Here is a 26301-nt window from a genome sequence, read left to right on the forward strand (position 1 = left end):
GCCCGTGCCGCGCGCTATTAAACCCGCCGTGTAAACCGTCTGGGGTCAAATTATCACGCCATTCAAACTCGCGCGGTGATTTAATTGCTGTCGTAAAAAAACGCGTCGACCTTCTGACATAGCCGCCCGTGCCGACGTCCAGGACACGTGGGGCGGTGGGGCGGGGGGGGGGTGCAGGCGGTGCTCAGCAGCAGCCACCTCCGTGGCCACCCTCGTAGACAGCCCCGTGGCCACCCTCGTAGCCACCCCCGTGGCCACCCTCGTAGCCAGCCCCGTTCTCGGCCCAACTCTGCTGAAGGGACCCAGAAGGTTGAAACCGGTCGAGCGTTTGCTCGCTTGAACAAATGCCGCTTGCAAATATCGGTGTGCAAAGACAATAGGTGGATCCACGAAAGTGTCAACGCAGAACGTTGTTCTCTTTATATTTGCCCATAGCCGTGATGTCTCTCACAATGTTCATTCTCTTTGTGAACGAAAGGAGGAGGTTTTGGTCGGCTGCTCCACTTCGGTATCCCCTCGCATCGTTCCTTTTTTCCCCCAAGCTCTTACAACCTAGGCTCCAGTCCTGGAAATGTGTTGTCTCTTACTTCTTAAAACTCTGACCGTGCTGTTTCTCGCAGGCCGCTCGCTGTCGGGTCGTATGTATGCAAGTTGACTTTCCTTTACACCGTGCATAGCCGACCGTGCTAATCGAAGGCGCGTGTCGTCCCGTGCGCGTTGGCGATCGCGTGTGCCGGTCTCAACGCCGCTCTCGCGTGCTCCGTTTCCCCCCCCCCCGCCCCTCTGTGTCCACAGCTCCAGTGGCACGCGAACCTGGCGTGCAGTCTGCTCAACCAGCAGTCACTCAAGCGCTCCTCGGCGCAGATCATCGTCACGGCCAAGCGGCGCATGAAGGTGCAGCCGACCAGCCTCACCATGCCCACCCAGTGAGTAGCTGCTCTGTCGAGCAGGGAGTCAATCCTTCGTTCCGCATGTTGGCTGCGGTTTTATGGCAGTTGTATGCGTTCGTATGGCGTTGCCCAAATGCTTCAAGCACCAATGCATGTTATGAATATTTTTTATTATCAAGCGCCTGAATTATTGTTATAGTTGACATAAGGTCCCGAGGCACTATAAAAGGGCAGCCCCGGTGGCAGCTGTCCCTGTGTTGCACAAGGTGACTCGGCACCACCGGCTTGCAACTCGGAATTAGTTTGCCATTAGGGGGCTGATGTGAGATGACGTTGGCCATGGCCAGGAATCGAACTTGGGTCGGTGGGTTCAGAGCACTCCATACCACACACGCACACGCGCACAGAGTTATCGGTCGTCCCACGTGTGCGCACGCAGCCTAAAAGTACCTCCTCCTGCTTCCGCGGTGTAGGCGGCGTGCAGCATTGATTACCGCTTACTCGAAGCCACTTAACCTCGAACGAACGAGCGCAAACGCCTTCGCGTTACATTGCGCGCATGTGCAAACACGCGTACATGCGCGCCCGCGCATATCTGTGCTAACCACAACGCAAGTACGCCCTCTTTCGCAAGCTCTCGCGGTTAATGCGCTAAAGGTTAATGAGCCCTAATTGAATTAAGTGATGTACGTTTTTTGCTGCGAGTGAAAACGCGTGGCAAGTCCGGTTGGTTTTGAGGGGCTGCGTGGAGGGGGTGGGGCATGCGGGGTGGAGGAGGGGGAGGAGCACGATTTGGGGGAGATGGAGGCTGGGTGAGCACCGCTGAGGGCCGTCAGGAGGAAGGCCGTCACACCGTTAATTCAGCGGCGCGAACGATCAATGCCCCATCGATCGCCGCGGTGTGATTTGACAAATAGGCCTGTCCGTCCTGATGGGTTCATTAGCGTGGGGGCGCCCGTGCCATCCCCAGCTGTCCCATCCGCTCTGCCCGCTCGCACGGGGCCACGCCCGGACGGCACGCCGGCCCATCGGCCCGGCGCCGTAACGCGTAACCCTTTTTTAACTCTTGCCCGGCCTTGCCGCCAAAGTTGCGAGCAAAACAAAATGACCGCCTCGCTGGCTTGCGTGGATTTCCCAGGGTTCCTTTCACTTCCCTTGCATATGGAGGACATTCTGAGTGCTAACCAGGCGGACTGTTGTTGAAAATACTAGTCAAGAGTTGGCTTTCCCAAACAAATGCTGCTCGACTAGAACGGAGAGTCCTTCTTAAACATACGCATTCACCCATAATGCTTCATGACGGTACGTAACGAGTTTGTGACTGAAATGACACAAATTACGGAGAATATAATGATAATTAATTAAAATGAGATGGAAAAGTAGTGGATTCTTGAATCGAATCGCGATCCTGAATTGTGACAATTCATCCAATCTTCGAGGCAGGTCGTGAATCTGTTGCACGGCCTGTTGGTAACGGTGATGATTCAATGGTCGGTTTAAACAGCCGCATATAAAGCATTCAGATAGAAGGACAGCAAAATTATCCAGGGCGGGGTGGGGGGGTGCGTTGAAGATAAAACGCTTGATATGATTCGACCATTTGGCTGATGGGCCCTCACCGCGGTGGCAGTGACGCCCAGAGGGTGTCTTGCTGCGGGAGGAAAGGTCACGGATTGGAAACCCAGTCCACCCCCGCGTTCAATCGCCGGTGCCAGGCTACGTTCGTCACGTCACTGTCGGCGCCCGGTCTTGCGTGCCGCGCGGGGCTTTGTTCGGCGATGTCGTAAGAAGAAGGGTTTGAGGATAGCCACATCGCAATGAAGGGCACAGGGGCCGGGGTGGATTGTCGCGTCGCACGACCCGAAGAGATTTATATTGAACGTCTTTCGCACCGTGTACATAGCCAACTGTGCTAATCAGAGGAAGGACAACAAACGAAACACGAAAAGCAGTTCTAAAGAAATTAATTCAATCTAGATGATGATTTAAAAGGTGCACATCTCCCAGTGGCTTCCTCATATCGGAAGGAAGAGCATTCCAGATGGCTGCACAAGCGCATTTGAAAGCACACGATGTCCTGACCGTCTTTGTTCGATGGCCAGATGGGGACAGCTCTGGGGGAGGCCTTCATTCAGCCGTGGGTCGATCACGTCCGGCGATGATGATGTCAGCCCATCGAGACAACAAATATCTCTCCCAGTGGAGGCCGAGAGAAGGATGCAAGTTCTGTTTTAGTGAAATAAAATAAATCCGTATAATGAACTAAAAATGTCATTGTTCGCAGCAGCAGCGACACCGACATGGTCTAACATAGACGTTGTGGAGGCCGCCATCCAGCGGTGGATTAGTTGTCAGCCCTGCGAAATTGTAAAGCCAAACGCCTCTGCATATTCCAGTAACAGCTGTACCATTCAACGGCTCTAAATTGTAATACATAATTTAATCGAAATAAAATATGGAGAGTGCAGCGGTGTTTGTCTAGCAGGACAAATGTTTGACATCGATCTGGAATGCAGTAATGAAATCAGCAGGAGCATCAGTGTGTGGCAGAGAAAGTGAATGTTGCTATTGAGAGCAAAATGTAGTTGGTAGTGGGCGCTCAATGATTTTTGCTCAGCCGCATCGGAGATGGAGCGATGAAATCGCTTCCGGAGCAGGTGGTGTTAGGTGGATTGCAACATCGCAGGACCGTGAGAGATGGTGACGGGTCTTGGAGGCCTTCATGCAGCTGTGGATCGATCATGGCTGACAATGATTGCGCTCGTGGTGCTCGCTTGGAAATGTTTGTGCAAAAAATGAGTTTTCAAAACGAGCAGAATGCAGGTGACCGAGCAAATGAAAAAGGCAATACAGATGCAACGGCACAGGTAAAGCGTACGGTTGCAAAGAAAATATAAATAAATAAAATATTGCATCAAATCTTGACCCCCCCCCCCCTCCAAGGTGGAATCTGAAACGAGATACTCTTTGGTTGTTTCGGTAAAGTCACGTGGGTAGAAAAATAAAATAAAAATTAGTATATCACGACGTTTCGATCGCTACACAAGCGATCATCCTCGGGCGGAGAAAAAGTAATCCAGCAGGAGAACTGCTGAACCAGGAAGAACACTTTAATCGGTGCACGATGCCAACCATATCATCATCATCAGCCATGTTCTATACGCTGCTGGATGAAGGCCTACCCAAGGCATAGCCGTTTCTCATGGTCTCGTGATGCAACAACCCATCCAGCTGCTTCACACAATGATTTCATTGCTCCGTATCCATTGTGGACGTGCTCTTGGGCATGTTCTCTCCTTTGACTGCCTCTCTACCACCGGTCATCGTCCTTTCCAAGCCATATGCCCTGCCCAAACCCCGCTTATTTTTTATTAACATTCAGTACGTTGCCTCTGACTTGCGTGAAGCATGGAGAGAGAGACGCACCCCCTTGAATTACACTCGGAGACAGCAAGAGGAACCCAGTGGATTAGAGAACATTCATTCGCGGGTTAAAGACATCACCCGTTACACATCAACCAGAATAACGTTGAGTCACTATGACGCACAGTTTGAATAACGCGGAGGCTGTTAAAGTCGGACAGCTGGTTCGATAAAACCAACCGAGGTAGTGATGCAGCGCATGTGAACAGGCAACCAACGGGGAGATGGAATTATGACATATTTGGTGTGGGCCTGCGCTATGAGATGTGTTGCAGATGTGTAGAGTCTTGTGTTTTTCACATCGGTGCAGACAGGTCTTCACCTTGAGTTGATGGCTCGCATAAATGTTGTGATATTCCCTTCCCACTGATTGTGAGGTACCACACCCTGGCTCACCAGGAGAAGGTGGTTCGGCAAATGTGGACTCCACTTCTTCCGTCTGCATGTAATACACGAAAAAACCTAAGAATAAGAATATGTAATACACTGTTGCCCCCTCGCACTCGTGCGTTTTCTTCGGGTGTTCCGTTCTCCTCCCACATGTAAACACTAATTAAATTACCAATAACACCTTAGTATATAGAGGACCGCAGAACTTGGGGGCGGGGGGCAATATGGCTCCAGCTCACCGCCTGGCTGATTATCCCCCTTTTCTGTGGCTCCTTTGTACCTCTGTCTCTGTATTTTTCACACGTTAGCGATATACTGTGCAGCGGAGCATTAGAAGTTGACATTTTTGTAATATTGCAGTAGATTGAGAGTGGCCGGTGTTTGAACGTGCGCATATAGGGCCCTCTATCAGTAATAATACACGGCTGCTAAAATGCCGCTTGTGCAAGTTAAGTACTTTCAAACATTATTAACTGCTGGGCAGTGTTTGTGAATCGATTTAGCCGGAGGAGCTCTTGAGTTTATCCGATTTGCTCGACTGCTTTCATATCTCTCGTAGCAGCCCACGCTCCCACCTCTGCTTTCAACCAACTGCATTAATATCGCGTAATTTTATTTTCACTTAACCGCTGTCACCCTTCATGCAAAATGAAGATTTAAACCGCACAACGCTCGCGCACACGGCAGCCGTAATGCTATTTACATATAAAGTAAATTTGCATTGACTTGCCGCTAATGGATTTTTTCACTTCTCGCAGGAAAAATGCATTTTGATTTAGGCCCATGCTCTCCATCGGCCGCTCCTGCTCTGTCCGATCGAATGGGCCTCGGCCCGACGCCGAAATGCTAAGGCCCGCGAGCTGATTGTTTTTAAAGTTCAGGAGATTGATTTAAAACTAATTAAGGCGCTAACTCGGAGGTGCCTACTTACACATGCTTTATTGTTCCTCTGCGCGCTGTGCCCTGCTCGCGCGCGCGCGAATCCATCGCTCTGTGGATTTTCGTTTTTCGCAGGTGGCGGCTGCGTCGGCATTAAGCGCCCGTCACGTTCCTTGCTGGGCCGGCGTACGGGAGGTGAATAAATAAAGACGTGGCGGCGTTCGCTAATTAATTTTTGGCAGGCCGGGCGTAGCTCGTAAATGAGGCGTTTTGAGGATTGCCAGGTGAGAACCCCGTCTGGTTGGCAATTAACATAGCTGACGCTTCGCGCGCAATCCACGGTGATACACTTTTACATTGTAAAGTTGCAAAGACAACAGGCAGCGTGTGATTATTCACGCTTTGCCGGCGTGTGCGCGTGTGCGCCTGTGTTCATCCCCGTTGCAAACGCGTGTCGGTGTGTTGTTCCCCACTGTTGGTGCAGCCTAGTTCTGCGGCTTCTATCACGTGAAGTCGTCAGCATGTTTCGCGTAAATTTGACGTCGGTTAATTAGCAGGCTGAATGTAATAATTGTTTATGATGCTAACTACTTACCCGTGGAAGGCTCGCGGAGTCTCGACTCTTTTTGTCGGAGAATCCTGTGTTGGGGATATTTGGCCAAGTCCAATCGTGAGAGCTTGGCTTCATGTGAGAGGAAACGAGAGAGCGCAGAGAAAACCCCCAACACACACGCGCGAGGGTGAGACACTCAAAAGCTTTGGACAGAGAGATGATAATCTACAAATGGATGCGTTGGCGGTACACCGGTGCACCATAACAGAGCGGTCCTCATAAAAGTCTAAAATTTTAATTTTAACCGACGTTCGTCTTCCGACATCGCAAGAACTGATTTTTACGCACCACCACCCCACAAAATGTTCTGACCGGGGTTGCGAATCGCGGGAAAGTAAATAATCATCGTGAAATATTTGCTGCTTTTATTTTTTTTACCGCGCACCGGTGTGCCGCCAATACTTTCCAGTCGACTCCATCCATCCAAGTGATTGGACCAGATCAATCCGTGGGCCGTACCCATTGCGGTACTGCCATTTACTCTTGTGACTCCCGTGATTAATCATAGCTTTGGGGTTCCGTTAAAGTGATTGGTTCATTCGCGCAGATATGCTCTCCCCATTTAGCATGGAGGTAACGTTATCATGCAATTTGCATACAACGTCCACAGTTTGCTTGTCACGCATGGACGCAGAGTTAAAACATTGTCAATTGATGTCTTGTGGCATGACTATACTATCCACACTATACACGGACACTGGCAGTATAACGAATACTCAGATTAGCGTTTTTAATCCTGAACAAGCCGAGCGAGATCAACGCTCTTCCCACGCACTCCGCCGTTTGCCGTGCGCTCGTGTTTCTCGTGATTAACCCTCCTTGGAGAGTCGTAACAAATGCCACGCTCCCAGCGGTCACACCTCCACGAACCACACCGTTGTTTTCCCGCACTCTGCTCCTCACCATCTACGCGGTTCTAACGCGGTCTAACGTGGTTCTAACGTGGTTCTAACGTGGTTCTAACAACGTGGTTTTAACGTGGTTTTAACGTGGTTCTAACGTGGTTCTAACGCGGTTCTAACGCGGTTTTAACGTGGTTTTAACGTGGTTTTAACGACGTGGTTTTAACGCATCCTGTGTCGCCTGCATGGGACTTTTGGGGCGAGTTCTGTTGGAGAGCGTCTATTTAATACCGGCACAGTGCAGGATGGGGTAGTGGTGTTCGCCATAACCACGCCCGGCCACCTTTGTCTCACCAGTTTTAATGTTTACACACCCTGCAGAAGGTATTCATTTCAGGCTGAATCGACCTTGGGGAAGCCTCAGACTGGTTCAGATGGTCGCTACTGATGTTAGGCGTCCCTGGCATCTAAACTCACCGGGTTCATAGCACAATGCGCTCACCCCGATTACCACCGTTATACTTAAACACACACATGCATGTCCCGCAATACACACACAAACACCGTGAAACTTATACACGCACACAGGCTCCCGACGATACAAATACGCACAGTCCCCGCTACACACACACACACAAACCGCTCACGAGCCGCAAATTGAGCTGTGCCGCAAATTGATCGGTGCCGCGATCGGGGGGGCGAGGGGGGGGCGAGGGGGGGGGGGCGTTGTTCGTCCCGCGGTTACGAAGCCCGACGTGAAGCGGCGGCGGCGGCGGCTTCGGAGTCGACGAGGCCTGGCCGCTCGAGGCCTCGCGAGAGCGGTCACCGAAGTGGACGAGGCCTAAGACACCTCGGGGTGGCCGTGCTCGCCGCGCACCGGTTGCCGTGAGCGGTGGGGGGGGAGCCCTTCTTCCCCGTGCAATGCTGGGGGTCTCTGCCGAAAAGCCAATTAAGCTCAGCATATTTACACCGGGTGTGTTTGGAGAAGGCGGGATTAGTTAGCCGTGAGTGCACGTGTGTGTGTGCGCGCGCGCATGCGCACGCTCGTGACTTGTTACCACATCTGAGTTGACCTGCGCTGGGTTTTTTTAGTTTATTATCTGGTTATCCTAACATCACAGTCATCTTACCACCTTGACCCCCCCTCACTGCCCTCAGACATCCACCGAGGGCATCGACACTTCAATTAGCGTCCCAGTCATTGAGGAAACTTTGGGGGGTCAATTCGCTCCCAACCGGTCGTGGTCGATGCGGCGCACGCGTACAGGCGAGCGTAACGCGCCTGTGCGCCTGGCGTGGCTTTTACGGTGCCGGGGAGATGTACTGCGTTCTGGATATTTAATGGGGTCTCGTTTATTATCGGGCGGTAAAAGTGACAAATGCGTAAATGGTGGCAGTAGCGTGCGTAACGATTGCGGTTCGGAGCGTTCCTCGTCTTAAAAGACTTTATTGGGGCCAAAAGAATACGTGCTCACGATGTACTGTTTTACGCGTGTACGAGGAGCAGCAGGAGAGCATTGAACACATGGGGATTCTCTCAGCAGTTGAACCAACCCATTGTTTAGCCTTGGCTTTTGAAGGTCCCTTCTCTATTATGATTATATGCTGGAATTTAATTATCGTGTTCAGGTAATGCGAGGGCTATTGGGCGTGTTTGTTCATTGCATTATATGCGGCTCCCACGAAACTTTTTCGTCAGTTTTCCTCCGTGCATGCGTACAATTTATCGTGCCATTTTAATAAATTGGCTGCACGTCAGAGTAACGGTGCACCGTACATTTTTAAACGCCTTCGTACAATGTACAACACATGTTTCCCTTGCAAGACGCAAACAACCCAATCATGCAGATCTGCACTCTCTGCACTTGCATTAAAAGCTCGCCCGGCAGTTTAATCACCCGGTTAACAAAGACCAGTTTAAGGGGTGTCAAAACATGGCGTGAGCTTATAAAACATTAAAATCCAATTATATTCGCACATCCAGCCGCATTAATTAATAAAGCCGCGGTTTTCAGCTGTCGACGGTTGACCAACGCCCCTCCGCCGCTCCTGGATGGCAAACGGCGCCAACGCCACCGTCCCATTCGTTTGTTCGTTCGTTGGTTCCTTGACGCGGCTCCCTCTGCTGCCTCTGCATCGCTCTCTACCCTGGCCACTTGAAAAGCGACCGCGCGCGCGTGCACGTTCATATCTCGCGGCGAACTGGAGCGGGAGAGAGCGTGCGAGCACCTTGCGTTGGCGTTGCCTACGCATTGAAAAACAAAAAACCGCTCGCTCGCTCGAGGTCGACGACGTTTTGGAGATGTACCCGGTTGTGCGGCGTGCGGCAGAAGAGGTCAAAGTGTTATAATGAAACTGACACTGCCCTACCAAATGGACGGCTTACTTGGAATCTCGAGCCATGCGGTGACGTAGGAGGCTTTCGCAACCAATATCATCCATAATACAGGCTTTTTGGGTTAGATCGCGTAAATATATAAACTTGCCGTTAAACCCGCCACCACCCGACACAGCCAAATCAGTAAGGTTTGTCAGATTGTAAATGTTGTACTCGGAATGTAAATGTTGTGGCTTGGCTCTCCAACACACCGGTGTGCAGTACTAGCGTAAAGTAGCTCTCGGAGACACCGTCTTGTCTTTCTGTATATTTATCATGAACAACGTCCGCTGACAACTCGGCGAGTGACCACGAGTGACTATATACACTTGGGAAGTTCGACTCTGTCCTGAGATGGCATAGCTCTAGTCTGAAGACAACTCGAAGACGATGGAGACGACCTCCGCTCTTGTCACGCTTTCCCGCCATTGGATCCCGTGCTGCCCCTCACGTGACCCTGTCAACGCTCGTCCAATCGTCAATCATCATGAGCACGTCCATTAGTAACCATGGTCCCGGGGAACCATACTGTCCCTCTATCGCTCAGTACTGTCTTTACACTAGTAACGAATTGGCGTGTTCTGTTCATGTGACGAGCTTTACTAACTGGCTGTGTCGGGTGGGGTGGCAGGTTTAACGACAAATTTTTATATTTACGCGATCTAACCAAAAAAAAAACTTATGTAGAGAAGGGTATTTACACGCGTCCGCAATGGCTGCTAATACGCCGTCGCGGAAACTTTTGTTTCGCCTCCCTTCATGAGCAGAGCTCCCGTGCATCGCGTCACATTGTCCGGATACGGAATGTGTCAGCTACATGGGCGAAAGGAAGTTCGTTTCGTTGGAAAGTGACCGACCGCGCAACGTTGCGCGCAGCGGAGGGTAGTTTGTTTCTATGCTGCCCACGTCCATGCTCTCCCCGCCTTCACCACCAACCTGCACTGGTCAAATAACCGCCATGACTCACGCACGGCGTGGCGAGGCCCCTCATCTAGCAGTGAATTGACAATTGCTATATCAATTGGGAAGTTGACCGATCTAGGAAACGGTGAGAAATGCCACATCTGTTGTTGGGTCCTCCGAGCGGCTCGTGATGCCATCGTTGGAAGCGCAGGGCCACAAATCTGTCGCCTCTGGAGCGGTGCTCGGAAGACTACCGTCATTTTTTTAAACATGTCTTCCTCGCGTCACCAATTGTCACGCGCCGCGTGCGCCTTGAAACAAACGACAGCTTTCGTGCGGATGCGGCATCGCGCGTGACTTTGAGTGGCGGCATTGGGGCGGACCCCAGGGTTAATTGCTTTGGATTTTGATGGATTTTAGTCACTTTTTTTTTTTAAGATCCCAGATTGCCTTGTCCCCACGGGTTTAGCTGAGCCTCTCATTCCCGCACCCCAGGGGCCACCGGGGTCACGCCGAAAGGCGCGCGCACAAAAGTTTTATTTTGCACGCAAAAAAAATATTTAGTCGTCATCAGCATCGGCCATGATCAATCTACTGCTGGCGATTTCCTCACCAAGCCCGTCGCCATCTGTCACGGTCCCACAATGCAATAATCCACCAAGCTCCCCGCACGCGATCCGATTTCGAAGCTCCGCCTCCATGGTGCACGTGCTCTCGGGTGCATTGCCTCCTTCGGCTGCCACTCCGTCATTAGTCTCGACACCCGACCATCATCCCTTCTCGCAATGTTGCTCTTCCCAAGCGCACTCACGTTTTTTAACTTACATCCAATACAGCATCTTTAAATGTCGTGGTCCACGTGCCGGCGAGTCGCACGCGTTCAGCGCCGTGTGTCCGCGCCATGCGCACGCAGACGGAGCCCCGCGGGAGCCGAGCCTTCCGGACCGCGTCCCGCGGCATCCCCACGCCAAACATCCTCAGCTCGACAACTCCCCTCGTTATCCGCCTCCCGTCAACTCCCATCTCTTACGGGGCTCTTCCCCCGCCACCCTCCGGCCCACCCTGCCGCCTCCTCTTCCAGCATCCCTTGCACGACGCACACACGCACGCACACCCCCTCCAAACCCCTTCGCAGTCCCCTGCGGGCGTTCATCAATATTTAAGGACGCCTGTGATTGAGTCTGCACCGGGGGAGAGGACACCTCCGCTCCACGCTCGATTATCCCTTGGGTCAAGGTCCGGCCCGGCTGAGAAGTTTGCCGCATTTTCCAAAGGGTGGGGGGGGGGGAAATCTCTCATTTGATGGCGGAAACGAGGGAACTGGCGGGAGAGGGCGGGAGGAGGAGTGGGGAGCGGGTGGGGGGGGAGGGCGGGGGGTGGTACAAAGGGCATGGCGATTAACGGGGCTTTGTTGACCTTTGCGCCCAAGCATTTGCCCAGGGGGGGAGGGGCGACCTTCGTAAAATAAAAGTTGCGACGTGCGTTTGCTGCGTCAACCCATTTCCCCGCACAGACGGGCGGCCTCCGTGTTCCCCCGTCAGCGGCCCACGGGCCGCAGTGACGGGCCCTGGAAACGGCGAGCGAGGATCGTTGGAGCCGGCACTTCCAATGGCCCCCCGCGCATGTCCACCCATAAGCCTCCAATTTGCTGGCAGGCACCACGAACAGCATGATTGGGAAGGAAAGGGTGCAGTTATGAATTTAAATTTGATTGAAGTGGGCACGGAGCTGATTTTCAGCCCGTTTTGGTTTGCGGTGTTATGGGCAGGCAGGAGATGGTAGTGATGGGGTCAACTGGGAACTGGTTATTGATGTGTTGTGTGTGCGTGTGTGTATATGTGTGTCTGTGACTGTGGCTTTGCATTGCAAATTTGCGTGTGTCTGCAAGTGTTATGTGTATTTTTCATTTTTGTGCATGAGCGTGTGTCTCCGCGTTTATCCGCGTGTGCGTGTATGTGCACATCTGCGTGTACGTCCCTGCCAGCCTCATCAACCGCTGAACCCATAACACCTGAGTGTGACCTCAACCTCCTACCAGCAAACTTTTGACACTTGGCACAGCCACAAAGGAACGCACGTAGCCTGGCGCAAGCGCCGTGGTGACATCGCTTACCGGTGAAATGACAGTCGTTGCAGTTTGTACGTCTGTGCGAGCGCGCACGTCTTTGTCTTTGTGCGTGCGCCGCGTTTGCGCGGTCAGGTACGTGGACGAGGTGATCACACGCATGGATCGTCTGTTCGGCGACATGTCCTTCACGCTGTCGAGGCCCAGCGGAACATCGGCCATCGTTGTGGTGAGCTCCACTCCCCTCCTTCGCGCACCGCCCGCCCAAATCCAGCGCTCGTCAGCTCCACGGATCGCTGGGTGCGTTCGTAGCGTCATCGGCAACTCGTTGACCATTAATGTCGCTTAACGCAGGGCACAGCGCAGCAGCCGTGTCGTGATCTGCCGATTAAAATTGATTTGTACGATTTGTATTTATATGGTGCCTGAATACAACTACACCTCAAGATGTGGCTACAACCACAGGCTGACGTATGCATCATATAGACGGTAATATTTTGTGTGTGTATAGATTGAACAGGAGCAGGGAGTCAGCAGCACGGATGACGGGTGTAAGGCAGTTCCATTTTGTGAGAGGGGGCAGCTGAAGAGATACGTGCACTGAAATCGCATTTGTTGAAAGTCAGTTATTTACGATGCGTGCAGATATTCTGAAAATGGTGTGCAAACGATACATTTTCGATAGCGGACGGTAATACGGACCAGATGGAGGGTAATACAAACCAGACGGAGAGAAGAAGCAACGACAAATGAGGTGGAAAATTTTCGATTCAAAATTATTGACTCTTGCATTGAATCACGAGTCTGAATAAACTCATTGAATCGCTGGCGGGGCAATGCTTCCTCGTAACTACATCGATTTCATCGATTCACTTTTGGTTTGCCACGCTCGCGATGCCTGCGTTTAAATCGTGCATGTAAGATTGCGATGTGTGCGATTTAGGCAAATGGTGTGCGAACGCTACGTTTAAATCGACAATTCAGCCAATGGGAAGGTGGCTGTCACAAACCTCTCGTGGGCCGTTTGCTTGTTGCCCACCGCGATCGTTTCTTCTCTTCCTCATTCTCATTCTTTACTCCCCCCCCACCCCTCCTGCTCTTCTGTCCATGGCCTGGGCACCGTGCGGGAACATTGTTACGGAAGCGTTAACCTTCATCATCCCTTGTGTATCGGCCAAGGTGTGGATGCAATCAGTGCGGCTACACGACCTTTGTGTACCCGACTCCCTTCATTATTTACCCTGCGTCCTTTTGTAATAAAAGAAAGACCGTGCCATATTGAAGTGGAGGGACACAAAGCAAAAAAAAAAATCATATACAATATATATGAAGAAATAAATCCCTCCCGAGATGAGAATGGAAGTTGAGCCGCTGTATTGTGGAGTCTGGTCACGGTGGTGAGTTTGCCTTTAATTAAGCAAGACACAGGGGTGGCAGGCAGTGGTGGGAGATGGGCGGGTGTTGGGCTGGTAGCCCCTTCCCCGTGCCGTCCCGGTGGGTTTGGACTGTGCGATGCCTGACCGTCCGTACGGTTGGACCCGAGCATCGGCTGAAATTACGCAGTTCGCAGAATTCCTCCGTGTACGACCTGCGAGCTTCCAGCTGCAAATTTCTTGACGTCAGCCGGCGCCTTCCTCGCCCAGGAGCCGCGTGTAACGGGGCTTATTATTATTATTATTATAAGGAGCACCGCGTTTGTTTTTATCTCGTGGATGATGAGGGACACGTATGCTTGGAACGAAATGAAGGATTTGTTTGTAAATGGGGGCGAGGAATCCGTAGAGACCAATGCGACGGTCGCTCTCGAGAGGTGAAATATGGTAAATGGTAAAAGAATGCAAGGTAGACAAAAACAAACTCGTGCTCCAAGATTTTGTAGGAAACTGGCTGGAAGATTAAATGAATGAAATTTGAAGAACACATTTTCCAGGCAATGCTATTATTATTATTAATATTACGTTTAGAAATCCTCACCGAGTTTCAAGTTTCTGTTTTAAGAGAGTCCTGCCAAGTGTTGTGTGTAGTCAGGGGAGAGATATCGCTGTTATGTGTAATCCCAATTGAGTAATGTGCAGGTAAAATTTACGCATTGGTATTTTTTTTTGGCCAATACCAGTTACATTGTATGCATTTGTTTTGCTATGGGTAGGAACCAAGAGAACATGCAGGAAACCCATGCAACACATCGGGAATAGAACCCAGGACTTTCTTGCTGTGATTCGTTGCTTAATACCGATGCTTGAGCTCACGATACATTCAGCGGGTAGCGTGCATATAAATCGGTGTTTTTCTGTAGCCAGCAGTGACCGCTACTTTCAGAAAGAATGTAAACATAGACAAAAGGAGAATTGGTTCTTGGATCGAACGTGGAAATTCACCGAATTGGCAATGGTGGAGGCGGATTGACTCATTGTGCCTAATCTGTGTTGCTTTTGAAGAAGACCACCTTCGTATAAAATGCTACGTTCGCCTACATTGGAGCTCATCATTATCCCATGAGAAGGTCAATGTGTAGTGACATCGCGGATGTCACTGTAATGCCGGCCCGAGAGAGGCACGGCACGACGTGCGATATCGTAACATCGCAGACACCACTCGCATGTGGGTGCAGTACCGGCCCTAGAGGGGCTCGGTGAGCGCTGACTGACAGTGCTGGATGGAGCCACGCTCTACGTGCAGTGCCGACCCCTACAGGATAGGGTGTGAGAGTGCCGGCCATGGAAATGGGGTTGCTAAGGGCCATGGCACTCTGGCTGACCCCGATGGCCACGTGACCGGTTAAGTCTACACAGGGCCCCCAGGCGGGGGCTAGGGGTGGTCACGTGTCAGGGCCGAGATCCTGCTCGAGGATTCTAGAAGGTGGGCGTGGCTAAGGGCGGGGCCAGCCACGCCACAGAGGATATAAGCCGGGTCCCCGAGAGGGACCAGCTGCTGTTGTTCATCCTGAAGAATCTACGTTCTACGTCCTACAGAGTCACCAACACGTGGACCTGGACCCAAGCTGTGGTCCGGTCCGTTGTAGCTATTTACGGTGTAATTAGTGCAGTTAGCCTGGTGGTCAACCACCGTATGTTGTTGTCTTGTTAAGGGGCTGTTACCCCGTGTGTTGGTATTAATAAATGTGTTGCCTCCAAGAAGTGCGTATGCGACTCAGTTGAACTCACTACAAATGCATCAATTTACATTATAATCCAGATAGACCCTTAATGGGAGAGCACGCTTCTCTGTTTGATACGTCTGGTTGTTTGGGGACACATGAAGAGTGCCGCAGTCGCTGATCAACACCGGGATCGAACACGCCATCGTCGTCAGCCTTGATCAATCCGCTGTTGGATGAAGGCCCTCCCCGAGCCACCGCCGGCTCTCGCGGTCCGCCACTTGTGACGTTTCACGTAACGGACGTGTCACCGCCTCTCAAATCGTCACGGCACCACGAATCAATTTGTTCGTCAAAAGTGTTGAGGTTTTAATTGCCCTACAAGGTCAAAGAATAACGCGCCCTCCTTGAATTAAATACGCAAGAAAACAAACAGCTGCTGCGAATAATTACGCAGCTGTTCCACCCGTCTCCATTTTTAACCCCGCTTTTCTCTAATGTGGGGGGGGGAGGGTGGGAGAATGTCTTCAGCGCGACACGTGGGGCGGCTTATCGTTTTGCGCGTGATTTGATCGGCTAAGCAACGAGGTTGCATTGTGCGCCGCGGCTATCTCTCCCTACAATTTTATTTGCACATCGTCCTGGCCCCTCTCGTGAATCGTTAGTTTTTTTTTTGTTATTCTTGCTGTTGCATTTTTCTTTTCTTGTTTTAAATAAGCAAGTACAATTCTTTTGCAGCGTAATCTCTCCAATAATGGAAGCGTTTGGATTTGTCACGGTTCATGGCGCATTGTTGCCAAGCGCAATGCGTCCCCCCCCCCCCCCGCCGCTAATAACGGGGGCGTAGCGAGACGAGCTCCGCCGGATTACCGCGTGACCTTCCGCAAGGCTGGCAAAGTCGTGGTGGGTTTTTTTCGCCTTCACGGCACGGCTTATTATTATTATTATTACTCGTGCCGGTTGGCAGCACAAGCCACGCGTTGAATAGAGCTGCGCGTTATTACGGAGCGCCTCCACCCGCTCCCCCCCCCTGCCCCTGTTTAAATTAACCAGCACGCTGTTGTGGAAATCCGCCAGACCTTTTCGTGAAGATGTTTTTGTTTGTTAACTCCGTTCCTGTTTAATTTCATCTCTTCTTCGAAATCATCCTTTGGCACGCGCGCGCCGCTAAAAGCCTACGACCGTCTGTTTGCAAACTGGGTCCAGCCGACGAGAGGGACTGCACTTGTTACGCGACGTGTTATACGAGTCTGCGTGTGTGCAGTCTACGATTGTGCGCACGCCTTTTGGTATGTGATGCTGCTGGATTGGCAGCATCACAATTATGGCAATCACCGGGACCACGTGTGGGTGCGCGTGCTCTCCCGTGTAGCTGTGACGAAATGTGAAATATTACGATGCACACGTTAGCCCTGGGATCTGTTTAAAATCTGTACTTCTGATACTCGTTTTTCACTGATCATTACGGTGGATGTGTTATGCGCATGCAGATTTCACAGGGAGCAGCAAATTGAGTTGGCCTTGCCACCGCTGTGTTCTTCACGTTATCATATTTAATACGTATATATTGTTGTATTTCATCACGTCTTCATTCGTGCAGTCTGTTTAAGGGACAAGGTCATCCGTGCTAAAACACCTGCATTTAAAGTCCCGAACGGGAAGCATAATGGATAGAAAATGAATTTCGCACGAAGTAATGCTGCGTCAAAGGGCACGATCATTCGAATTGCATCGTGTGTGCTTTCATCCGAAATGGGAATGAGAAACTGCGTGTTTGGGAAACCTTGTAAGTTATTTTTAGAATGCACCCTCGTGCTGCATTAAAACTGCGCCGAATGTTTAGCGGAGTTGCTGGCCGTGGGTAGCGGCCGTGGCTGGGAATTATCCACGCTCGCCAATCCAAGGTGCACCTCATCCCCCTCTGGGAAGAGGCTGCCGCTGGCCTTTGTGATGAATTCTACTTCATGTTAACTGGTGCACGCTGGCGGTGACATGTCCGCGCGTGTTCGTGTGTGGAGGCGTGCTGGCACGTGTGTACGTGCGTGTGGGTGGAGTGGGACGTGACAAACAGTGTAAAATATTTGAACCATCCTGGGCCTTTCCATGGTCGACTCGGCCTTAAATGAATACCAGGTGCTTCGTGTAAACATTAGCACTTGGAAGACAAAGGCGGCCAGGCGTGTGATGCTGGCCAGCCTTCATAAGTGCTCGCTAACGGCATTTGCCCCAACAGTCTATTAAGACTATGGGGGGGTTCTTTGTCTTCGTACCTGTGCGTGGGAGCATGCGAGTGCCAACCCGTGTGTGTGCCTATGCACGTGCGTCGGCAGATCTCCCTGGGGAAGGTGCTTCGAGCGCTGGTGGTGATGCGCAGCCTCATCCTGGAGCGTGTCGTTGTCAAGGCTCTTCACGAGAACATTCAAACCGAAGATGGCAAGGTACGACCCCGGGGCCGCGTTAGCAAAGGGGCCAACGTTGCCCCTGGCCCTTCTACCCCGGTCCGAGAGGGGTGAGGGTCAGAGGGGCAGGGAGAGCTGTCGAGGGGGGTGGGGGACCTTCTAGACTAAGCTATTCGGCGGCCACGAGGTCAATTTTGCGAATGCAGCTTTCGTTGACGTGGGCGTGAAGCCCTTCAAGGTTCACGGCCCAGTGTGCAACAACTTTGACCTCGGCTGCATTCGTGTGGAGGCCTCCGATGGCCCGGTGCCACCGTTGTTTTGCACCCAGTCCCGCACCGCACACGCCATTCGCCTTCGCGTTTTGTGTGACATTCGGCAAAGGAATTATTAAAAGGTCCGATGAGAGTGATTGCATTAATTTCCTAAGCCATTCACCGAGGGTGTTTGTGATTTTTGTGTTATTGCCGCTGGGAGAATTTGTTTTCCCGACTGTGCGCGTAGTAGAGTTATTTATATGAACGCGGTGCACATTAACCAGGCGAGAGCTGATTTCCAAAGGAGACTTGGGTGGATACGCAAGGGAAGTTATGAATTTTTGTTGGCAAATTTTTTTGAAAAAAATGTCACAATTGGTATGTTGATTATAACTTTCACGCACATGGTCTTGATTCTAGAGATAATTTCACAGGGTCTTTTTAGTCAACTTCACAGCAAAAAAGTATTTATCGGTGTCCTGTAAAATTAATCCGTAAAATGTATTGGGTGGCCAGAGTAGACGCTAATTTCTGCACGTTTAGGCCTGTTTCTGAATGATAATTTGGTCACCGGTTGATCTAGAGTGTTGCACTCGAATCGCCGCACGCTACATATTATGGAGGAAAAACAATTACGCGGAGAACTGCTAATAAAAATTTCAACACCGCATTCCATGCGGCATGAGTTGAAGGGGTTAACGCTTGGAATTGGAGTGAAAAACCTCATATCAAGGTCATGCAAATATTGTGCCGTTGCCAGACAAGCATCTGTCAGGTCGGGCGCATGCCTGCTGCGATGTTTTTTAAAATGAAAAATTGCCCGCAATAAATTTCCCGCCACGTCCCAGAGATTTACACGAGTTGTTTAGCACCAATTATCGTTGTAATGGCACAGACCATTTAAGTCGGACCCAACCCCCGCTTCAGCGACGGCGTTTCATTTCACACCCCCCACCGGCGCGTCTCGTACATCCAACATTTGCCCTCGCTACCCCGTTACCTTTGCGGTAGCGGCTAAATTGAAATTGATTAACTTTTAAATAAATAATTATACACTCGGCGCGCGCCGCCGTAGCTTTGAGGAGGCGCTGCGGCTATAAATGCAGGTTAAGCTTTGGCCCAGGGCTCTTCCCCTCTCGGGGTTTCTTCATATTTATATTTTTCCACTGGGCAGCTGATTGATGGGAGAGCTGGGTTCCTCGTGGGCGCTCTGCGTAGCGACTCCGCCGTGTTTGCGAACACGGCCGGTTTCTCCTCTCGGCTCGCGGGGAGGAATTTGCCGCGTGGCCTCTGGCGCCTCGGAGATGGCCTCGTGCCACCCTTCCCTCCTCTTTGTCGCCCGGAAGTTCCCCTTGGGTCTTTATTGAGGAGGCGATAGCCCCGTCACTCGATGGCGACTCCCTGCCCCCACCTGCTGGCCGTGCCTGCATCACGGCCGAACGGGAATGTTGAGTGGCTCGTGTCGGAATCTGGGTTGTTTATTCTGGAGGAATCCGATGAGCTGTGAGGCTCACAACAACAAACAATCGAAAAATTACGATCGGAGTGAGAGAAGAGGTAAGCAGGTCACTAATCCTAAATAAATAACAACGTACACAGTGTAAATACAAATTAGAGAAGCATCGACCACGTGAGAAACAATGCGATAGTGTATCATAATCATCGTCGTTGTTCTCACTTCATTATCTACGATTGCACTTTTACATACCAAAATTATACGAATTCCACCGAGAGACAGGCAGTGGAACGCATGGATTAGAGAGCATACGAAAGCTATGAACGTCACATCGACTGGAGGAGAGTGAGTGGGCTTGGGCAGAATTGCGTCGCTCGAAAGGACGCTGATGGGTGGTCGAGGCTAGTGACGGAGAGGCAGCAGCCCAAGGGAGGGGAACATGCCCCAGAGTGTCCGTCGTGGAGGTGGGAGCGGTGAACTCGACTCATGTGCAGATAGGCATTGGATTGGATTGTTGCTGTGCAAGACTACGACAGATGGCGGCGGCCTGGGAGAAGCCTTCGACCAGCGGTGGTTCGCTCACGGCTGATATTAATGACATACAACCACGAGGCAGTTTGTTTACTTGCACATGAACAAAGCGGGAGCGATAATTTTAAGCAATCAAGAGAAAACCCAGTGGCCAAGAATAGTAATTATATTATCAACGTAACTAAACCACTTTTTCATGACCCAAGTGAAGAATTCATTTTTGGGGGGAAAAAACAAGTATGTATGTAAGTTGAACTTTCGCAATGTCCGTAGGCAACCGTGTTAATCAGGGAAGGACAACAAACGAAGCACAAATAGCCATTGTAAAGAAATGCGTTTTCAATTGAGATTTAAACTATGAAAACAAAAGCAATGAATTAAAATGTAACCTGTGCCTTTGATTTAACGTACTGTTTATGTTCTACAAGGGAGGCTTGGCTAACTTCGAAAAAAACTTACACAATGCATGTCGTTAACACTACCTTGTTATAATATTTTCTGTTATTGTTATATCTTGCTGACCCGTGCCTATTGAGCATCTGTGACAAAGAGCTTCATAGCCCATCGGATTCCTCCAGTCTAAATCAAGATTCTGATTCTGAATTAAATTCATAAGGCGCCATTTTTAGCAATGGATCTCGGAGCGCCATGCGTATGAAGGAGGAAAATCGGTGAGATGTAACCGGGGAGAGAAAGACTAAAGAGACGAGATACGATCTAGAGGAGAGAGAGAGAGTGGCCGTGTTAAACAGGTGGTGGGGGTCTTCAGCAGGGACTTAAACGTCTTCGTCATCGCCAACTTCCTGACCTCCCAAGGGCAAAAAAAAAAGTGAATGTCGCAGTATGCCCATCAAATAGAGCCTAACAGCTTATTGAACCATTCCTGCTGAAGTAAATAAGATGTACCTTATCTATCTAATGTGAAGAACATATACGGCTCAAAATATTACCAGACTGTTAACGACGCACCGAGTGAGGTGTAGGTTTTTCCCCGTTAATTTGCACTGGCAAACCACAGCCAACACATTACCGTTATTGTTTATTTTTGTTTCCACACGAAAAAGCCGTTTCGTATGGCGCGTAATTTAGCTGCCCGCTATTTCCCAGTTTAATATTTGACTTTGACACGATCACGTCACAGTGGAAGATTGTGGGTTTTTTTTTTATTTTCACCCGTTAAGTGCTCACTTTTCAGAAGAAGATGGGGGTGTTATTTATTTCTTATTTTTTTCAAAAGTGTCCGTACATTATCGAGTTGCTGGCTACAGGAATCAAACTGGCCCCCGCGTCATCTGGCTCGATAACGATGCCACTGATTGCCGGAGTGGCTGCTTCTCCCAGCTGATTTTTGTCTGCATTGTTTGCATTGCTTCTCCCCGCGGTGAACCCTGTCATTATCGCCCCCCCCCACCCACTACAGTTGGATTTGTGGTCCAAATCGCGTTACCTGGTATTTCAAAAGGTATGCCTTTTTATTATTATTTTCCTCAAACGTTTCTTCCGTTGTGTGTACACTTTTTTTGAGAGAAGATGATCAGCAGATAAGATCGGCTGATCTTTAGAACAAAAGCCTGAGCTCGCACACGCATTTTACACATTCACATTTCAGAAAATGTGTTCAAAGAGCAAGTGTCCGTATTATCTCAAAGCCGGAAAAATTGTACAATGCACTCGCGGCAGAAGGGCAGAGCGGGGCTTTTTTTTTCTTCCATTTCGTAAATTGCAACTCCGGCGGTGTAATTATGGAGGCAATGTTGTGCGTCACTCTCGACGTTTTAATTTATCACAAAATCCAGAGGAAAAAGACGTCTACGATTGTGGCTTGGCGACGCGTCTGTTATTACTTCCACCGCTGTAAAAATATTGTGTGTTTGTGCACATGCATTATTGCGGCTGCCACTCATTGCATCACTTTAAAAATACTTGCAGCTCATTTGTAAAGCCCTTTTAAATATTCTGTCATTTCAAAGCAATTGCCGTACACACAGAAAAATGTAATTTATGGATTGTAGCTTTGTAAAAATCTCCTTCGGCTATATTTATAGATGTCGGAAGCACGGTGTACATTTTGTGTGAGAATATGTTTTGACAATGGAAACATCGTTTTATTTCCATAATTACTCTCGTGCGGGTTTGCGGAGACAGTTTAAGTGTTACGCGTTAAAGGAAGGCTTATCCGTGTCCAGCTTTAAAGTTCCTTTTGGAGAGGCACCAACTGTTTTTTTTTTTCAAAGTCGGACGATGCTTCTATTGATGTGTCCTCTTGCTTTAGATGTGAACATTTAATTGAATGAAAAAATCAAACGGATACCAACCAATTTCCTTGCCAAGCAAAAGAGAACGCACATATATTTTCAGGCACTCAGGTTATTTTTGTTCATTGTGCTCAAAAACTCACTCTGCTTGTCCATTTAATTAAAAGGATTGCAGACCTTGCGCTAAATATGTCTGTTGGAATGTCAACACACTGAATGTTTGATCATTGCCGTGTCTGTCCCATAATATGGGGGGGGGGGTTGAATTGTTGACAATTGTTGGTGTTGGCTTGGTAACCAATTTATTTTGATAAGAAGTGCCTGGAAACAAAGTAAATATATTTTTCCCTAACCCTAACATTATCGTTTCAGGTGACTGATCATGCCACAGCTGCCTCTCTGCACTATCAGCTCCCACATTTGCCAGAAGTAGTCATCCGCTCTTTCATGGTAAGGAATGTTTTTAACAGTTTTTTAACGAAGGTTGAAAGCATTAATTCATAAGCTCTGTCCGTCCGTTCATCTGTCTATAGAGTGGGTCAGCACGACAACTCTCATAAAGATGAACCAATATGAACAGAATTTCAGTAAAAAGTTGTTGAGCAATGAGCACCTTCCCCGAGAGAAAACAGGACCGAATTGATGGAAGCATTGTCCAAAGCTTGGTGATAAAAAAAATCCAGGATTATCCTTATCAGTTGAGGCAATGCCATCATTGCAGGTGATATCATCTTTCTGTCACGCATCATGCACGCTCATCTCCCGATGACGTCATTGCACGTTAAGCCATCGTTGTGCTGGTGTGAACGTGTAATTATTGCCGCTAATGAAATACTTCCGAGGGCAAATGCTTGTTGGAAGGCGTCACCGAATCTGTGTGCTTTCCATAATGTGTGTTGCTCGTTTAATTGTGACACCTTCAAACATTGCCGTGTAGTGTATTATGAGGGTGTGAATGCCGATTGGATTATCCCATTTAATTCCCTCCCAGCCAGGTCCTGCACCTCTCTTCATTATCACACATAGCACTTTCACAATCCTGCATAGATATTTAAACCCCCGTAACATACATTTCGGTCGGGTCGACGATCCTTAAATATTTCCGCATCTGGCACACCACATCCAGTATACCTTTCGCTATGGGCAGTGGCTACTTTCGTCACGTTCCACTGACTCTATTCTCCCAAGTGACTCGGAAAATCTCGAGTGGGAAATTAAGCCCCGCTTAGATAACCTTTGACCTGTATCCTGTTTCTTGCAGATGTGGATGCACAGCTACATTTCTTTGTTCCAAAGCACGTGTCAACGCTGCGGCAAGCAGCTGCAGGATGGGCTTCCGCCAACGTGGAGAGATTTCCGCACCCTCGAGGCTTTCCACGACACCTGTCGCCAGTAGCACACACCTGAGCGTCTGGGAGGACCGTGGGGTAGAATGTTGAACCCAGGTTAGATACGTTTGTACTCGGCCGTCCGATGTGGTATTCGGGTTGTACCGAGTGTTGTTCAGCGCGATGTTTCGGGTCCACCTGCTGGGAGATTTTTTTGGGAATTGAATTAAGCAGCCCACCTACACCGTCAATCATATAGTGTTGGCCACTGTTGATGATCTTGCTGGTTCCATTTCGCCGAGCTCAGCTTTCTGACGTATGGCCGGCCAGTGGGCGTATTTCGCTAGCTGGTGCACGGAAACGTCGAGCATCATGCCAATCAACACATGGTACAACCCAAAAAACACATCGGAGACCTATAAGGTACAACCGCATAAAACCTCCGTGGTAAATGTTGTACTTTCTGGTATTTTTTTGGTCCATGTACAGCGTTTTGTCAACCGACGACTGGATGAGGGCCTATTCATGCCGTGCCGGTCGTTGGGGTTATTTAACCATAACTTGACCACAGTGCTGATTGGTGAAAGTAACCAGTTTCATAGCACGTGATTTAGCACAGTGCGCTATAACATGTGGGAGTACCTCAACACTGTTACCCTACCTATACCAATCATCAAGCTGTGGTACAGACAAACACTTGCCCAGTGCTCGAAATGCCGTGCTGCCGGGAGATGGAATCGAAGCGGCGACCTCTGGATCGCAAAGTCGAGTGCGCTCACCATCACACCACGGCAGCATCCACATTAAAGCCACGTACAATAACTTGAGGTTCATATTGATGATTCTTGTAGAAACTGACGCGCATGCATTCACATTGGAGCCTGGCACGGCAGCGCGTAGTGATTGTGGTACAGAATTGTTAGTCTTGGGGGTAATTAGGTAACCACTCAATTAGTAACAGATGGGGAGAGGGGGGGGAGTTGGGTCTTTCAAATTGTTAATATTTTCTAGGCAGCGTTTTGCATTTAATAAATATACCACGTGGCCATATTTTGCTGTGTGTGATTTTCTTTATGAAGCATGAATTATTAAAGTGGTTTGAGCAATCGTATAACCTGTTTTGTGGCCTTGCACAGAATATTAAAGGCAAACCTCACCGAACGCAGAGGTTACATGCCTGGAAAATGATGTTGGACAAAACTCCGTTTGACAAATATTATGCGAAAAATAGGGTTGCATTCCTGGGTCCAAAATGATCACCCTCTCCCTCTTGTTTAACCAATTCTACGTGAATTCCGCCCTTGCTTCACTAATCGCTGTCCATTTACTGTGTGTACCCTTTTTCAATTTAACACCTAACCGCCGCGGCACCCACGCCTAACGCTGACACTGCATTCCCAGCCCGACGCTCGCCCCGAACGCCGTCACTTGAATGTTAACCATTTGCCATCGAAGCGTCCATATGGCTGACGTCCTCGACGACTGGGCGGCTGGATGTGACCTCCAATGTTGCGACATGCTGATGATGTGCACATCGAGTTTTTACCAAATTATAAAATGCACAAACTTTTGCCCGTGTCAATAAAGTTATACAAGTATCGGGTCACATGCACACTCTCATGCATACCGAAATTAGAATTCGTACCCCCAACTTTTGATTAAAAGTACAGGGGAATAAAATGTTTAAAATCGTATAATCAGAACATTGTGTTAGGTGTAAGAATCGATCATTGTTTATTAAAATCTCGCCGTTATTGCTACCACTATGGATTCTACATGAATCACGATGCCAAAATAATTGGGTGGGGAGTTAATCACATTGTGACCTTGAATCGTGTCAATTCATCAAATCCTATCATGGGGAGTTACTGAGCCGAGTGTCTTGGAAAACAAATGATCACAAGTGCACAGTGTACCATATTGTCGCACAAAAAAAGGTCTTGTTTAGAGTGGGCAGATGTTAACTACCTCGCCTGGTATACAGGAGGTCGTGTGATCGATCCCGACCCTGGCGCCTGCTGTATATTTGTAGTTTGCGTGTCTCTCTCCCTGTGGTCGTGTGATTCTTTTTCTCCGCGTCCTCCGGTTTTTCCCTCCACATTTATAATCGTGCGTTTCGAGTATTTGGCTGCGATGAAATGTCCACGTGATAAGCCACTTCATTGAGCTATCATTTGCGATAGCCAGGAGCTATATAGCTCAGTGGGTATTACCTAGTAAAATAAAAAGTTTAAAGAATTGTTAAATGTCTGGCCATCTGTGGGGATATACGATACAACTATCAACAGTGGAATGTCGAGTGTGTAAATTAGGCGTAATTTATGAAGAGATACTTTAAAACATACTTCAGTGCCATCAACATTATTTCAGGACCCCCCTAGATGACTACAATTTATTCTAATAATGATTAAGCTTCGCTCCATATTGTATCATTAATTTCCGACCATTAGGCTAAATGCACACAATTTGTGCAAGTCTTGATACGAGCCATGTAATTTATTGCAAGCATCGTACGGATAATCTGTCCTCATCGCTACATGCCTATTACAGTCAAACAAGTCGCATTGAAGTTGATTATAGACTGTGTTTGAGGGATACA

At 49.4% G+C, this 26301-nt stretch overlaps 1 protein-coding gene across 1 annotated transcript in view; it reads left to right on the forward strand.

Moving 5' to 3' along the window:
* MED27 (mediator complex subunit 27) overlaps nucleotides 1-24752 on the forward strand; it is a 77469-nt gene extending 52717 nt beyond the window's left edge. The window contains exons 3-8 of the mRNA XM_078603236.1: nucleotides 796-926; nucleotides 12518-12611; nucleotides 17810-17917; nucleotides 21540-21581; nucleotides 22747-22824; nucleotides 23636-24752. Of these exons, the coding sequence (XP_078459362.1) occupies nucleotides 796-926; nucleotides 12518-12611; nucleotides 17810-17917; nucleotides 21540-21581; nucleotides 22747-22824; nucleotides 23636-23770 (588 nt within the window). The 3' untranslated portion in view covers nucleotides 23771-24752. The remainder of the gene's footprint in view (nucleotides 1-795; nucleotides 927-12517; nucleotides 12612-17809; nucleotides 17918-21539; nucleotides 21582-22746; nucleotides 22825-23635) is intronic.
* The last annotated feature ends 1549 nt before the right edge of the window (nucleotides 24753-26301 follow it).

The sequence above is a fragment of the Lampetra planeri genome, chromosome 20 (assembly GCF_965212315.1).
Source record: "Lampetra planeri chromosome 20, kcLamPlan1.2.h2, whole genome shotgun sequence".
NCBI classification, from domain to species: Eukaryota; Metazoa; Chordata; class Hyperoartia; order Petromyzontiformes; family Petromyzontidae; genus Lampetra; species Lampetra planeri.